This window comes from Echinops telfairi, unplaced genomic scaffold (genome assembly GCF_000313985.2).
Source record: "Echinops telfairi isolate 266 unplaced genomic scaffold, ASM31398v2 ScPeMD7_23;HRSCAF=83, whole genome shotgun sequence".
Taxonomy (NCBI): domain Eukaryota; kingdom Metazoa; phylum Chordata; class Mammalia; order Afrosoricida; family Tenrecidae; genus Echinops; species Echinops telfairi.
This window is the reverse complement of record NW_022103920.1, coordinates 39,624,345-39,640,121: the sequence shown is the minus strand read 5'-3', so window position 1 is coordinate 39,640,121 and position 15,777 is coordinate 39,624,345. Positions and strand designations below refer to the sequence as shown.

Below are 15,777 nucleotides of genomic sequence, written 5' to 3'. Positions count from 1 at the left end.
CATACTCAACAGTTTTGACATGTACAATTCAGGGGCACGGACAGCATTTTTTGAGATGAGCAACCATTCTCAGCCTCCTTTCTGAATTGTTTAAAGAGACTAATTAAAGGACTGATTTAGGAATTTATGTAATTTCCATGAAACAGAAAAGACAAATGTTACTTCTTTCCTTCCAGCACAAAATCTTAAGACAAATATAAACGTGATATTTTAAAAGCAGTGAATTTGGCATGATACAAAGAATCAGTGAAAAATGTGTTTTAGTGTAAGTTATTCTCTAAAAATGAGAATGATTTATGAGTAGTTTCCCTATAGAAATCAGCTTTCAATTTTTCCCCCTTTAAACTGGTAGCTAAAAATAAAAAATTCCTTAACTGTTGAACTGACTAGTGTAATGGTACTTGAATATATTAAAGATCCCAAGAGTGTTTGCATTACTTTAGTATAATATATGTATTTTTCCAGTTTGGCTGACCTGAAACAGAAAACTTGGTTAAGCCTCATTTACGCTATTTATCCACTATTCATTTTTAAATCTAAGTTAAGCCATAGTTTTCACATCTTTAAGGTAGCATAACTTGCCTTTTTTAGAATTGCTGTTATCAAATGAGGCTACAGAGAGTCATGTGAGCTGGATACTGCTTAAAAATGGCATTCTCTTTAAAAGCATCCTAGAATGTGGGTATAGTCATTTCTTCATTAAAATGACAAAACTTAATGCCAACAAAAATGGTAGAATCCTTAAGAATAGCTTTCTTTCTTTCACACATTCTTAACCATTCTTCAAAAAGAATTCACTGCTGACTAGCTACAAAATTAAGATCAACATACCCAAAACTTGTTGAGGGTCATCAATCAATACTAGTCACTGTGTGGAGAAAGCTTTCTAATTAGAAAAAAGTTAACCACACTTACTCGGTCTTCTGGGGGTAAGGTAGGGGTACACCTTACTATTAGTTATATGTACTATACAATGCTACAACTCATTATTTGCTGATATGATTCTCAGATGTTCAATCTTAATGATTTATCAAGATACGGACACTAAAAGGCAATAGTAATAAAAACTAAAAATGGTACTCAATTTACAATAGAACTGACTGACTTACTTACAACAGAGTTGTTGGAACATATTTAGGGTCTTGCAACTTTTGGTTCAGCCTATTTTGGTAGGTCAGGTCAATAAATACACATTTTACAATAAAAATACTTGCCAAGAAAAACTGAAAATAATTAAAAATAAAATGACACAAAAACCCCTAGCAACCCTCTATTCTATTACTATATACATACTTGACCGTATTCTTCAAGGTCTCCTTTTCCTTCTTCAAGGGTAACAAAATTCCCTGCTGGTGTCCTATGTAAAGATAATCGACCTTTTTTGGACCTTTTGTTGGGATCAGCAACTGGATCTTTGAATACATTAATCTGGAATCCAAATTAAGAAAGTCAGAAAAATAGAGAATTGATTATCAGAAAAGTTCACCCTATTCTCACTTTAACGATACATAAATAACATTTAAATACTTTAAATAAAATTTTAAAATTAACTACTTTAATTTAAATTAAAGCAATCTATAATCTGGCTTTTAGAAATGTAACTCTTAAAAAAAAAAAGAAATCTAACTCTAAACCAAAGATGACTATTTGTAGTCCAAAGTCTTTCAGGTTTGTATTAGATGGCCCTTACAGTACTACTTTCTGTATTACAAAGTGGCCCTTAACGGATACTAAGTACACATCACATTCATGTTACTGGGGGTGGGGAAATCTATACTAACACCATGTATCTATGTATACAAGTATTGTATGTAAGTATACAATCTCTCCCACTTCCCAATCTTCCCCTTTTGTTGCTTCTTACTGTATTACTTTGTTACTGTTAGAAGCAAAAAAGACTTAGAAAACTTCCAAACAGTAGAGTATTTGGCTTCAGGTCCCCCAGAGTAGGCAGGAACACATTATGTAGGCAAGTATAGGTAGTCGTGAAATGAAAAGCAGGTAAGCCAGTCCCAGAACTCTCTAAAGGAGTAGTAACCTTCCTAATGCTGAGACCCTTTCATACAGGTCCTCATGTTGTGGTGACCCTCAACCATAAAATTATTTTCCTTGCTACTTTCTAATTCTAAGTTTGCTACTGTTATGAATCGTAATGTAAATATCTGATACGCACAATATATTTTCATTGTTACAAATTGAACATAATTATAGTGATTAATCACAAAAACAGTGTATGATTATAATTCATGCAGTGTCATTTTACCTCCAATACTGCTGCTTTCAACACAGCAGCTGCTCTATACACGTGACTGGTCCGCATAAGTACATTATGACACCAATCCTGTCATATCCACCTGTATTTGTACAGGGTGTATGTGATGGGATTGGTGTGATGACGTCCTCACACCGGGTACTCATTATGTGGGCATATCTGCATGTGGGCAGACCTGCTTGGAGACATATAGAGGAGCAGGGTCTCGGTTCTTAAGACCATCAGAAATGTGTTTACTGATGGTCCTAGGGGACCCACAGGTTGAGAACCGCTGCTCTAAAGAAAAGCATTCTCCAGAGAGGACATTCTTAGCATGCCCCAGCCCCACCCTTCTTTCCACAGGATCCCCAGCTCTTCAGAGCCTAAAGAAGAGTTAGAGGGATTGTTGATGGCTAGGAAAGCTGACATTTCCACTTAAACACAGCCAACATTTTGATCCAAGGGTTGAAGTAAGAGGGGCTTCATAATGTTTGTGGAAAATGGTAAAGAAAGATAATGGAATTCGCCGTCATGTTTTGAAGCTCCTTCATATACTAAAGCAGTGGGAAACAATGGATTTGTATTACATTTCTTAAATAATCTTTCAGCTTAGGTTTCTCCTTTTTCCAATCCTTTTTTTTCTTCCCATAATCAGATCATTACTTAACATCTTTTCTTTCCATGGTTCTCAATCAAGACAATCTCATAAGCAATGTTTTCACAGTCCAGGGCTATATTATGCACATTCAATAGCTACACTCAGCTACATGGAGAAGATATTAACAGAAAAGTTGAAGGACATACCCCAAGGCCGTTGGTCACCACGTAACTACACTTGAAGGAACAATTTAAGAGATCTCTTGTTAACTTTTGTAGCAAAGCTCCGCCAGAACCGAAGAAAACATTCTCAATACTCCACTGTTTTTGTTTCATGCCTTCTACAATCTAGAAGAGTAAAAACAAGCCAAAACCAAAATATAAATTTAATTTGGAAGAGGATGTAATAAATCATTCTAAATTTCTTATGGTAGTCAGTAACTGGAAAAGAATAAACCTAGGCAAAGTTATACTTCATATTTTCCAATTCCCACACATTCCAAGGGAGACTTTAAACTGAGCGATGTGTGTGATAGGGGGAAGCTTCGTTTACATTTCTGATGATACTTATCATCTTTGTTGTAGTTGGTAGGATGAAAGAGAAAGCCTGTAATGATCTACACCACAGGTTAACTGAATCAATTTATCTTAAGTTATTGTCTAGAATATAGGTTCCCAAACTTATTTGCCCCCTTTCAGAAAAAAATATTTTACTCATCACTCCCTTGCAACTAAAAACATTTGTATGTAGCCCGGAAACCTGTCTATAGTGTAGGGACCTGCTTTTGCAGCACCCCTTGGACCATTTGCAGCTCCCATTCCCATCCCTCAGCCAGCAGGGGTGGTATTGCCCACTTTGGGAAACCTGGTTTAGAATATAGTAGCAGAAGAATGGGGACCACACATTTATCACAAATTGCCAGTATCAAAATAGAGATGACTCTCTACTAATAACACTGCATTATGTCATGCTACTATTAAATGTCATATTGTATGCCATATGAATACAGTATAAATACTCTTCCTCTACATATCAGTTGAGCGACTGCTGGAGCCATAAACAAAATTAGACAGAGGCACTAGACTTTTATTCCTGGATCATTATAACAATTTGTTTCTTATCAATGTTTTTTGTATTTCTTTCCCCTAAGTAGGATTCCTTTGCTTAGCATCTGCTTTTGAATACATTTGTTTTAATTTAATCTATTTAATCACCAAGCTTATGTGTACCAATGATACAAATCAAATACCAAAAGTTGCCAATGGGTCTTTTTATTTTCAATATTGGAAAGATAAAAAATACACCCCCTGTGAAGCACATTCACCTTTTAACAACCTAATATTTAGAAAACTTCCTTTCACAATCCTAACCATTTATTACTCCTGTTATGTGTACCGTATATACTCGAGGATAACCCAACCCGAGTATCACCTTAGGCACTTAATTTTTTTACCACAAAAACTGTATTAAAAATGTGTTGAAAAACTTGGCGCATACTCGAGTATATATGGTACTTCTTTACTAGAAGAATCAGGATGAAAATATAATTTTAAAAGTGATTCCTTAGGTTGTACATGTATTGATTCATCCCTGTTCTATTATACCAGCACCCAAAGGTACCCAAAACAAAAACAAAGCCAATCCCACTGCCACTGAGTCAATTTCAACTTCAATACAACCCTATAAGCCAGGTTAGAACTGCCCCTGTGGGTTTCTGAGACTGTAAATCTTTATAGGAATAGGAAAACTTCATCTTTCTTCCACAGAGCAGCTGGTAGATTTGAACTGCATACCTCAAGATAAGCAGCCTGAGGAGTAACCCTGTGTCACCATGTTTGTCAGGGGTCTTGAATTGATTTTTCAGTGAAACGTGAATTAAATAATTTATATGCTCCCCACTCCTCAGCTCCTCTGCCTTCTGCTTCACTGTGCTGCGGGGTCTCTCCCACCCCCACCCCCCAAACCCCGCTCTCCTGCCTCAGACTGCCGCGAGTGTGGTGGGGTGTAGTCCTGTGTTCAGTTAACTATAACACCTGAAATTTCTATCCTTTATAAAAACCCACTTGGATCACACACACACAAAATTATATGCAATATACACAGAGAACAGAAAAAAGAAAAAAGGGCAGAGGGAAAAGGGTGTTTTTAGTAAAATATAAAGAACCCATTTGAGACTTATCATTTGATTTTAGAGATGTCCTAATGTCCAAAGAGTCAATGATACGGTGCAGACTCACTGTACTCCAGGCCTGGTTTCTAACACAATAGTCTTCCCAGATCGTTTCACCAACTTTTAAAATTTAGACTGAATATACAGTTAGAATTTTTGCACTAATATTGGGAAGTTGCAGGATAAGGGGAAAATCTATTTTAAAACATTTAACAAATCAGAAGGAAATATAGTTAGACTTAACAATGAGATAAATTATCACTATAGTCCTTTGACACTACTCTTAGGTTGACAAATACATTTCCCTATTTCAAACTCAAGGTAACTAATATAACTGTCAGGAGAATATTCAGATTCCCATTAGGATGTAAAGAAAATAACCTCTCCATGATCTTCCACTTGAATCATTCTTTACTATCTACAAGTGCATTCACACTTGTTAGCTGTCATCCAGTCAGTTCTGACCCACAGGCACCCTAGTACAACAGTATGAAACACTGACTGGTACTAACCCATCCTCACAATTGCTGTTTGAACTCGCTGTCAAACCATCTCATTGAGTGCATTCCTCTTTTTCAGTGACCCTTTAACTTTACCAAGTAGGGCATTCTTCACTGGGAGTGGCCCTTCTCATGAGAAGATGCTCAAAGTACATGAGACAAAGTACTCTGTCTTCCTAGCCTTACTTCTAAGCATATTCTGGTCATATTTATTCAAGATAGATTTGTTCATTCTGGTAGTCCATGGTATATTCAATATTCTTTACCAGCACTGCAATTCAAAGGCATTGATTCTCCTTTGATTTTCCATGCATTGTCAGTTTTCACAAGCATATGAGGTAACTGAAAATATCATGGCTTGGATCAGATGCACCTTAGCCCATGTGTTCATCTGGGTAGACTAGAGAAAGAAATCTAGGGAGACTCATGTGTATAAGAAAGAACTTTATATACAAGAGAAATTGAATATTAAGGAAACATCACAGCCCACTCAAGATCAAGTCCGTAAGTCTGGTATTAGCCCATATGTCCGATACCAATCTATAGATTCCTCTTCAGACTCATGCAATGATGCCAAATGTAGGAAAATCACAGGCTAGTGGGTGGAAAGTCTTGTGGATCGAGTGGTGGTGTCAGCATCTGAGCGCTGGCTACGGTCTCTACATGGCTCCTTCAGCTCCAGCTTCATGTGTCTTGTCTACAGGAATGTCTCGCAGGGAGTCTGTGTGTGTCCGTCCACCCTCCAGCGAGCTATTTATCTCCTAAGTGCCTACAAATGAGGCCATCAAGCTGTGACCCATTTGACAGGCTAAACCCCACCCCATCACTCTTAAGTCTCAAATTGACAACAGATTTTTATGTAACTACCGCAGCCTACAGAGTGATATATGCTTTTAAAGAGATCTTTTGCAAATTTCCCAATGCAATCTCATGTTTGACTGTTGCTTTCATGATGTTAATTGTGGATCCAAGTAAAATGAAGTACTTTTATTTATCATGATGTTGCTTACTGGCCCAGCTGTGAACATTTTTGTGCTTTCTCTTTGCTTTCAGCATGCAAGGCGACACATCATTTGCATATTGCAACTTTTAATAAGCTTCCTCCAATTCTGATGCTAAGTTATGTCATAGAGTCTAACTTCTTAAAGGCTACAACCCTGACACATACCTTTCCTAATTTTACACTACCTAGTCCTCCCTTGTTCTGTTTGAATGAAACCAAGCCTCTTGGTTTACGTGCAAGTTTCACAGGAGCACAATTAAGTGTTTGGAAATGCATTTGTATTTCTTGGCATTCTTGACAATATTATTAGTAACTTGTTAGGATCTATAGTCTAATGTTGCTGCATAGTCAATGTAACGTAAGTAAACACCTTTCTGGTATTCTCTGCTTTTAGCCAACAGCTTAATTTGATTCAGAATGGAAAACTCTGCCTGCCTTGGACACAGATAAAGATAGTGTTCTTCATTCCATGGGTATGGCCATTCTTAGTGAGGGAATATACTAGCTAGTTAGGTGAACCCCGAGAGGTTGGTGTCCTCCAATTTGTTAGTGGGAGAAGTGGCTTTCTTAATATATTACCTATATTTAGATTTAAAACTAAAATAAAAATAAAATTTTTAAAAATTATTTTGCGCTTATCACCAACATTTTATCTAACATCTAGTTTAAATCTCTGTGCCAACATTGCTGAAACTCAAGGAAAATTTCCTAAATTGCCAAAGAAAAAGGTGTCAGAGAGAAAGAGTACTAGGACAGGTAGTGATCGAGGAAGAAAAGTTGACCGGTGTATAGGGTAACATTTGCATTCGAGGAAAAATGTTTAAAATATGTGTATCTTCACTTGCAAATAAATTCTCCTTTTGCCTGCTTTGAAAATTCAATGCCATTTTAACTTCATTAATAAATTGTACCAATGAAGAAGTTTCAATGATAATCAGTAAATAAGACTGAATTTACAGCTGAAATATAAATGAAGAACAAGATGGGCACTTTTGTGTTTTGTCCAACATATAAAAGATTTTCCCTAAACAGACAAATTCATTTTGATACATAGTGTACAAAAAAACTCATAATGACGTTCTTTAGTAAACTTCATAAAATGTCCCAAGGCAGACTGTCCATAAATAACAAAGTTCCTGGCTAAAACAGAGCAGAAGAAAAAAGTAGATGTCCTTTGGTAAAATCAACACGAATTTGCATTAACAAAAACTATTCATTCTCTGGTTGCTCTGCTTAATGTTTTGTCATTGCCAAAGCAGCCATCAAGAGTATTTGTGTTGGAAGACCTGGTGAACTACTTCAGAAAATTAGCCCTTGAAAACTGCTTAGTGCATGTTTTGTTGATACAAATGGGGATGCTTTTTGTCAGAACGGACTCATGAATTAAAGAGTTGACTCAAATGGCAACTGATGTTAACAAATGAACAAACAGATCCAATTATTGTGTGAATGAACCCTGTCCAACAATTGTCGCCACCCTCTGCATTTCCAAGGAAATGTCCTAAAGCTCTTGCATACTCATTCTTTTGTATCTTTAATTCTCCTAAGTGGGTATTTCAGACTTATTAAAAAACACTGCACATTTTGGTAAGTACAGAATACCTTTTTGTCCTACACGCAAATTTGTTAATACTGGCAGCTCTTGTGATCTCACATTCCAACTATAATGTCTACAGTAAATGCTGATCAAGTGTAGCTGCAAAAACTTTGTAGAAAAATTCTATGATCTTTTCATTCTTTTTTTCTATGAACTTTTGGAAAACCTCTTGTATTGGGAAACAGGGTCAAACCACCACCCATTTTATGCCTCAAGGACCCCCTGCAGCTAGACTAGAGGACCATTTTCTGTTGCCAACTATCAAGATTGGTATGGATTAAAAGCAGTGAGGTGACGTGCCCTTAAAAGAAATAGGCAGTAGTATGTATTTAGAGGTGAGAATAGGCACTTGTTAAACAAACTTACAACAAAAGTTGTTTCCCTTCAGTATTACTGTCCACGGTTAGTTAAAAGCATGCAAGTTAAAATTTTGATTCTAAATGTTTAAAATGCACATGCATTCTCAAGGAACACGAACACACATATGACATATGTTGTCCAGAAGAGAAAGGAGCCATTGCTGGTGCTGTGGATTAAGTGTTAAAGACTGCTAACTCAAAGGTTCAAGGTTCTAATCTACCAGTAGCTCTATAGAAGGATGAGGCAGTCTGCTTCCTAAAGAATTTAGTCTAGAAAATTCTCTGAAGTAGTCCTACTGTCCAAAAGGGCCACTGTAAGTTAGAATCAACTCCGCCACATGGTTTTAAAATAAAGAGGAAAAGAAAATAACCAAAGAAAGAACCCAAGAATTTGAGTCTTTAAGGGAGTTCAAATATCTGATGGACAGCCCACCTTAAACAGCTTACCACTAGGAAAGAGGAACAGTAGTAGCTACCCTGTGTTCAGGAGCAAGTCCCAGAATCTCTTGTCCGGGACAAGACAAAAAGACATCTACTCTGTCTTCTGTCTTTTAAATGACTTTTTGCTTTCTTCATATACGATATTCTTGATGCCGTCTCACAACTCACCAGGACACTAATGTTCAATGTGCCAAAATTTTGTTTTTAATCCCTTTATTGGGGGCTCTTAACAGCTCTTATAACATTCCATACATCAATTCTATCAAGCATATTTGTACATGTTGTGACTATCATTTCCAAAACATTTTATTTCTACTTGAGCTCTTGGTATAAGCTCCCCCCCACCTCAACCACTCTCATCAATCTTTGATCAATTATATATACTTATATATTATTATTTCGTATCTTACACTGTCCGTTGTTTCCCTTCACCAACATTTCTGTTTTTCATCCCCTTGGGGAGAGGCTATATATCCACCCTTGTGATGGGTTTCCCCCTTTTCCCCTTTCCTGACCATCCCCCTAACCTTATATCACCACTCCCACTACAGTTCCTGAGGGGTTTATCTGTTCTAAAGTCTGCGTGTGTTGAGAGCTCTTATCTGTCCCAATATGTCTAGCCAGATTTATAAGGTAGAACTGGGTCATGGTGAGGGGGTGGGGAGGGGGTGAGGGGAGAGAGAAAGCATTCAGGAAACAGAGGAATGATGTGTGATTCATAGGTCCTATACTATACCTTGGTTGAATTGTCCCTTCCTTATAACCCTTCTGTAGGGGGATATTCAATTGTCTATAGATGGGCTTTGGGTCTCCACTCCAACCACCCTGATCCTGTCGACACCTCATTGTCATACAGGCTGGCATGCTTCTTCCACGTGAGCTATTTTGCTTCTCTGCTAGGTGGCTGACTGTTTAAGTTCAAGCCTTTACAACCCCAGACACTGCATCTTTCGATAGCCGGCACCATCTGCTTTTTTCACATTTGCTTATGCACCCATTCTGTTTTCAGTGATCGTGTCAGGAAGGTATCAGAGTGCCAGGTTATCAGAACAAAGTGTTCTTGTGGTTAAGTGTTGGCAGTGATCTGCATGGTCAGCAGTTTGAAACCATCAACAGTTTCTCGGGAGAAAGGGCTTTCTCCAGTAAATAGTCTTGCAAACCCACAGGGAGGTTGTTATGAGTCAGCATTCACTCAATGGCAGGGAGCTAAAAAAAATTTTTTATGGGAAGGTCTAGGTCCACCTAAGTCAATTAAGACTTAGCCCAATGATGTCTCCTTAAAGGTTTGACCTATTTCTAAGAGATGCTACGGAGAACTGGTTTCTCTCTGGCCCCACCCCTTCCTGCTTGTTTCCATCTTGTGCCTGGCTCCTGGGGCCTTTTGCCAATGTAGCACGTTGACCCTGGAGCAGTCAGCAACCTGCCATGTTCCTGCAGACCTTAGACCACCAATTCTTAACCTGTCAGTCATGACACCTTTGGGGGTGGAAAGACCCTTTCACAGGGGTCGCCTAATACATCCTGCATATCAGATATTTGCACTACGATTCATAACAGTAGCAAAATTAGTTACAAAGTTGTAACGAAAATAATTTTATGGTTGGGGGTCACCACAACATAAGGAACTGTGTTAAAGGATTGCGCATTAGGAAGGTTGAGAACCACTGCCTTAGATCCATGTGACTGTACCCAATGGCCTGTGATTTCCCCACTTTCCACTTTGCCTTCCTGCTGGGCCTTATTTTTTTATATTTAAATTTCTTTCTTGTACCTATGCTTATCTAAAAACCTAACCTAGTACACTGGCCTTATTTGCTGATGACACTGAACTTCTTCAGTGTCTCTTCTCACAGATACAGTCAATTTCACTTCTGTTATTCTATCTGGCAAAGTCCATGTGTAGAGCTACCACTTTTAAGGTTGTTGAAAACTGATGTGCAATGAAGGCATAGGTCATGTAACCTCCATCTTTGTTTCTATCAAGGCCCTATTTTCCAGTTATTGACCCTTCCCTCATTCTTCCAACTTTTGCAATCCAATCGCCAATCATTAATACATCTTGATTGTATGCTTGATCAATTTCAGATGGAAGAAGTTGGTAAATTCTTTCATTTCTTTGTCACTAGCTTTGTGGTTGGCACCTAGGGGTACTGGGAGCAGTACTGAAATGAAACCAGTTCAGCTGAGCAAATGCTACAACAGCAACTAACAATACCAGCTGTACCTTCTATACCTAGGTATTCTTTATTTTCCCTTCTCCCTACAGATTTTTTCATTTTTTTCTCTTTTCACATGAAAGTCTTCAAGCTCTCAACACCTAGAATATTTAAAAATGGTTGAAGGGTCCTTCCTGCTCTTAGGCAAGGCAGCTTGGGTGAGTGTTGGTGGAGGAAGCTTTACTTCTGTTATTGTTTATTATAGCTGTGTTTCAGACACTGCATTTTGGGCCTTTTAGAAGTACATTACCACTAAAACATGGTATCATAGTTCTCACTTTTCAATGAATCTGGAAAACAATTTATAATTGAGTTCTTGATCTTAGTCAAATACCACCAAACTCTTTCACAAGGGAAAAAAATCCTTTAATGACCTGTACATTTTATTTATTTACATCATTTTATTGGGGGCTCTTACAGCTTTTATGACAATCCATACATCCACTGTGTCAAGCACGACCTGTACATTTTAAAATACCACTGGTTACCAGCTGCTCTCCAAGGGATCACGAGAACGTCCATATGGAACAGAACTCAGAAGCACAGAAGAGGCCGGGCTTAGTGGGTGGTTATAGACTGCTGGGATCCCTGAGACTAAGGAATTCAGTCACTCTTCACTAAAATCACCTCTGTGGCTCAAGTTTCAGGCAAAAAAATCGGTTAAAAGAATAATCACCCATTTGAGATAAAAAGGGCAACAGAAGACCAGAAAGGTTGAGAACAAGTGGGGTAAATGATGTTACACTGGGGGGACTGCAGTCAAGGACATGAAACAAAATTGTTATGAATTTTTAAAGGGAAAATTGTCTGGCTCTTGCAAATCTGCATGCAATTCACAATAAAAAGTTACAAAAAAATTCCTAAGAAGCTGATCAGACAAACTGGTCTGATAGTGATTAGTTTAACCCCTAGATTGTGATCTTTCACTACCCTTCAAGCCCCAAGGATCACCTTTCAGCCAAATAATCCATCGTCATTGAGTCAGTTCCAATTCACAATGTCCCTAGATAGGGTTTCTGAGGTTGTACATCTTTACAGGATCAACTAGCCTCACCTTTTTCTTATGGAGTGGTTGGTGAGTTTGAACAACCCAACCAGGTAGTTTAATGCTTATCCAAACAACAGACAGGCATCAAGTGAACAATGACACCAAGGAAGATAGTACTCCTCAAGATCATGACACATACAAGGCCAACAAGGGCAGCATCTGCCCGGTAACAAAGCTAAGAGTAGAAAGGGGCAGAAAAGTGGGACTGACGGAAATGGAGAAGCTAGGAGAGTGGGAAGAGTGCTCTACTCCAACGAGGAGAGTGCGCCCAATGTTTATCATTTAACACTTACACTATTAGGTTACATTCAGCAATACCAGTGATGACAGTGCTTACAAAGAGACAATAAGCCACTCTACAATTTCTAAAAAGAGTGCACAGTAATACCCATATTGTAAAGAATATGTGAAGCTCCTTTTCCATAAAACTGATACCTACTTGGGCAGGGTCAAACCTTTTTATTCAATATTTGAGGAGAATTGCTGAGTGGTATATTTTTTGTTTCACACGGTGGCCATCAGGGATGGATGGTGATTACAAATTTTAAGCAATTAACAGATACAATGAATTGCCTACTGGAACCTTTAATTAAAAACACTTACCTCTTGTAAGGTATTAATATCTACTCCATCCCCTTGAATAACTCTAAGGTAAGGTGGCAGCAACTTGTAGCCCTTTGAGTTCTCTGTAACAGGGAACTTCTTACCTAAAATATCCAAAACCTACATGAAAAAAATAACAACCAATACAAAATTACTTTTCTTTGCCAGACAATCTTAAGGATATAAAAATTTCAACATCATTTTCAAACCTTGACAACATATAAGTTCTTTTAAATTTAGTCCCAACCTGTAGTAATTATGTTAGAAACATCCATGATAGTTCCTCTTATGTTGCTTTATGCCATTAAGTGGCTAAAAACACAAGGTTCTTTCCCTCAAGTTTTTCAAATTAAACAACTTAGGAGAAGTATATCCTTAATATTAAGGAGATTAAAACAATATAAATAATATTTCTAAAGTCTATATAAAGCTTCACTAACAAGCTTTGTGATTTATGTTTTTAATTTGAATTTATTTGATTTGTGGCCAAATGTTTGGTTTAATTCTGTCTGACATGACTCAAATGCAAATCCAATAAGTCACCAAGTTCAGAGAAACAAGTAAATAAAATTGGAATTGAATCACTTATAGTCAAAGATTTCTCTGAAGATCTCTGGTTCACGTAAAATGGCATCCATATTGAGTAAAAATGCATGACATTCTTTAGCACTGGAAAGTCGTGTAGCAGCTGAAACGCACCAACACAATTCAAAAGTCTTTGAAAGCTTAGTCAGGAATACACAGGACCTACTGAGCAGCCATACCTGCAAAGCCCCTAAATAACCACCCGTTCTTATATAAATTATCTACAAAAGAAAAAATTCTCTATCAATGACTCCATTTGTTCTTCTAGCTGGTCACTTACATTTTTACTATATTTAATAGTTAAAAAGTAGGGCCTATTATGTTTGGTTAGGACAATTCTATTAATATTTAAGATAAGGCAAGATATTCAGAATGATTTATCATCATTTGGATAGAAAAGTGCCTTATCAATTCTCCCCACCACCCTCCTTTCTTAGGGGGCAAGTAATTTATCATGTAACACTAACTAGGAAACTAATAAAAACTAATAGAACCTTTCTCTGCCCTGGAGGTGTAGTGGTTATGTATTGGACTTCAGTCCGAATTGTTAGCAGTTTGAAAACAGCAGTAGCTTCTCGGGAGAAAGACAGGACTTTCTACTCCCACAAACTGTTACAGTCTTAGAAATCCACAGGGGTCACTATGAGCCTGGATGACAGAATTTGGAGTTTGGTTCTCTTATCAATTATTGTGTGACTTTGGGCAAATTTATTTACTCTCTCTGGGTCACAACTTTAAAATATGGAGACTTGTGTAGACAGCTCTGAAATTAGTGCTGATGAGGCTGGCCTATAGGAATCTGGATAATCAAGTTACATGTTAAAATTTACCTTTAATACAGTGTCAAGAGGATTTCCAGAGTCAGGTCTGATTATTAGTGGTGCTTCTGTACTTCTTGATACTATTAAATGTCTTAGATCTTCACCCCATATTTTCTCACATGCATTATATATGTCATAGCTATCACTGACCACCGATACAGGCACTGATGAAAACTGTGTTACTATATGTTCAAACGCATCCTTTTCATGGTCTTTCCCCCAAGCTGTTATGGTACTAGAAAACAAAATGAAAACAGATTTACTTAGGAGATACACTGTTATAAATCATCTGTTATTATCTCATGCTTACTATATATAGTACACAATATCACAGAGCAGATGAATGTTAATGATTAAGTATCAAGGGTTGAGTTTTTGACCAAACTACACTTTAGTGAACTTGTATTTTACACTCTTAAGTAATCTTATGCTTTTTCAATAGTTATTAAATAACATTACTTTTAAGTCATATTCAATTTATTAGGAACTCTTTTATTCTGGTATTGCTTTTCTTTGGTTAAGTCAACATATTAGAAAGAATGAGCATAGACGCCCAATAATTTTGCAAGGCAATGCCAAGTACTCTGCCTTTCTTCAAATTTTCAAAACCAGAATCTTACACTTAGAAGTAATAACTTAGGCAATTATTTATACTATACTAGATATATATACATCTCTTTATCAAATGGCAAGTAACAAGTGGTCAATTACCTTGTAGAGTAAAACTGATATACCATTATAAAAGAGTAATACTTATGCCCAGAATAAGAATGCTCATATTAAGTTTGAACCAAACATAATTAGGCACATAAACATTATTATTATTTTTAATCATTTTATTGGGGGCTCATACAACTCTTATCATAATCCATACATACGGCAATTGTGTAAAACACACTTGTACATTAGTTGCCCTCATCATTCTCAAAACATTTGCGTTCCGCTTGGGCTCTCGGAATCAGCTCATTTTTTTCCTCCTCCCTATCCGCTTCCCACTCCATCATGAACCCTTGATAATTTATAAATTATTATTTTATTGTATCTTACACTGCCTGACGTCTCCCTTCACCCACTTTTCTGTTGTCCATCTCCCAGGTAGATGGTTATATGTAGATCCTTGTAATCAGTTCCCCCTTTTTATCCTCCCTACCCCTCCACCCTCCTGGTGTCAACACTCTCACCACTGGTCCTGAGGGGTTCATTTGTCCTGGATTCCCTGTGTTTCCAGTTCCTATCTGCACCACTGTACATCCTCTGGTCTAACCAGGTTTGTAAGGCAGAATTGGGATCATGATAGTGGGTGGGAGAAGGAAGCATTTAAGAACGAGAGGAAAGCATTTAAGAACGAGAGGAAAGTTGTGCGTTTCATCGATGGTACACTGCACCCTGAGTGACTTGTCTCCTCCCCACTACCCCTCTGCAAGGGATGTCCAGTTGTCTACAGATGGGCATTGGGTCCCCATCTCGTATTTCCCCCTCATTTACGATATGATTTTTTGTTCTTGGGTGCTTGATACCTGGTCCCTTCGACCCTTTGTGATCACACAGGCTGGTGTGCTTCTTCCATGTGGGCTTTGTTGCTTCT

The 15,777-nt window shown here is 37.6% G+C and overlaps 1 protein-coding gene across 1 annotated transcript in view; it reads right to left on the bottom strand.

Moving 5' to 3' along the window:
* NAMPT (nicotinamide phosphoribosyltransferase) overlaps positions 1 to 15,777 on the bottom strand; it is a 47,070-nt gene that overhangs the window by 3,889 nt on the left and 27,404 nt on the right. The window contains exons 7-10 of the mRNA XM_004702780.2: positions 14,202 to 14,427; positions 12,787 to 12,906; positions 3,056 to 3,196; positions 1,294 to 1,428 (exon numbers count right to left, since the gene is read on the bottom strand). Of these exons, the coding sequence (XP_004702837.1) occupies positions 1,294 to 1,428; positions 3,056 to 3,196; positions 12,787 to 12,906; positions 14,202 to 14,427 (622 nt within the window). The remainder of the gene's footprint in view (positions 1 to 1,293; positions 1,429 to 3,055; positions 3,197 to 12,786; positions 12,907 to 14,201; positions 14,428 to 15,777) is intronic.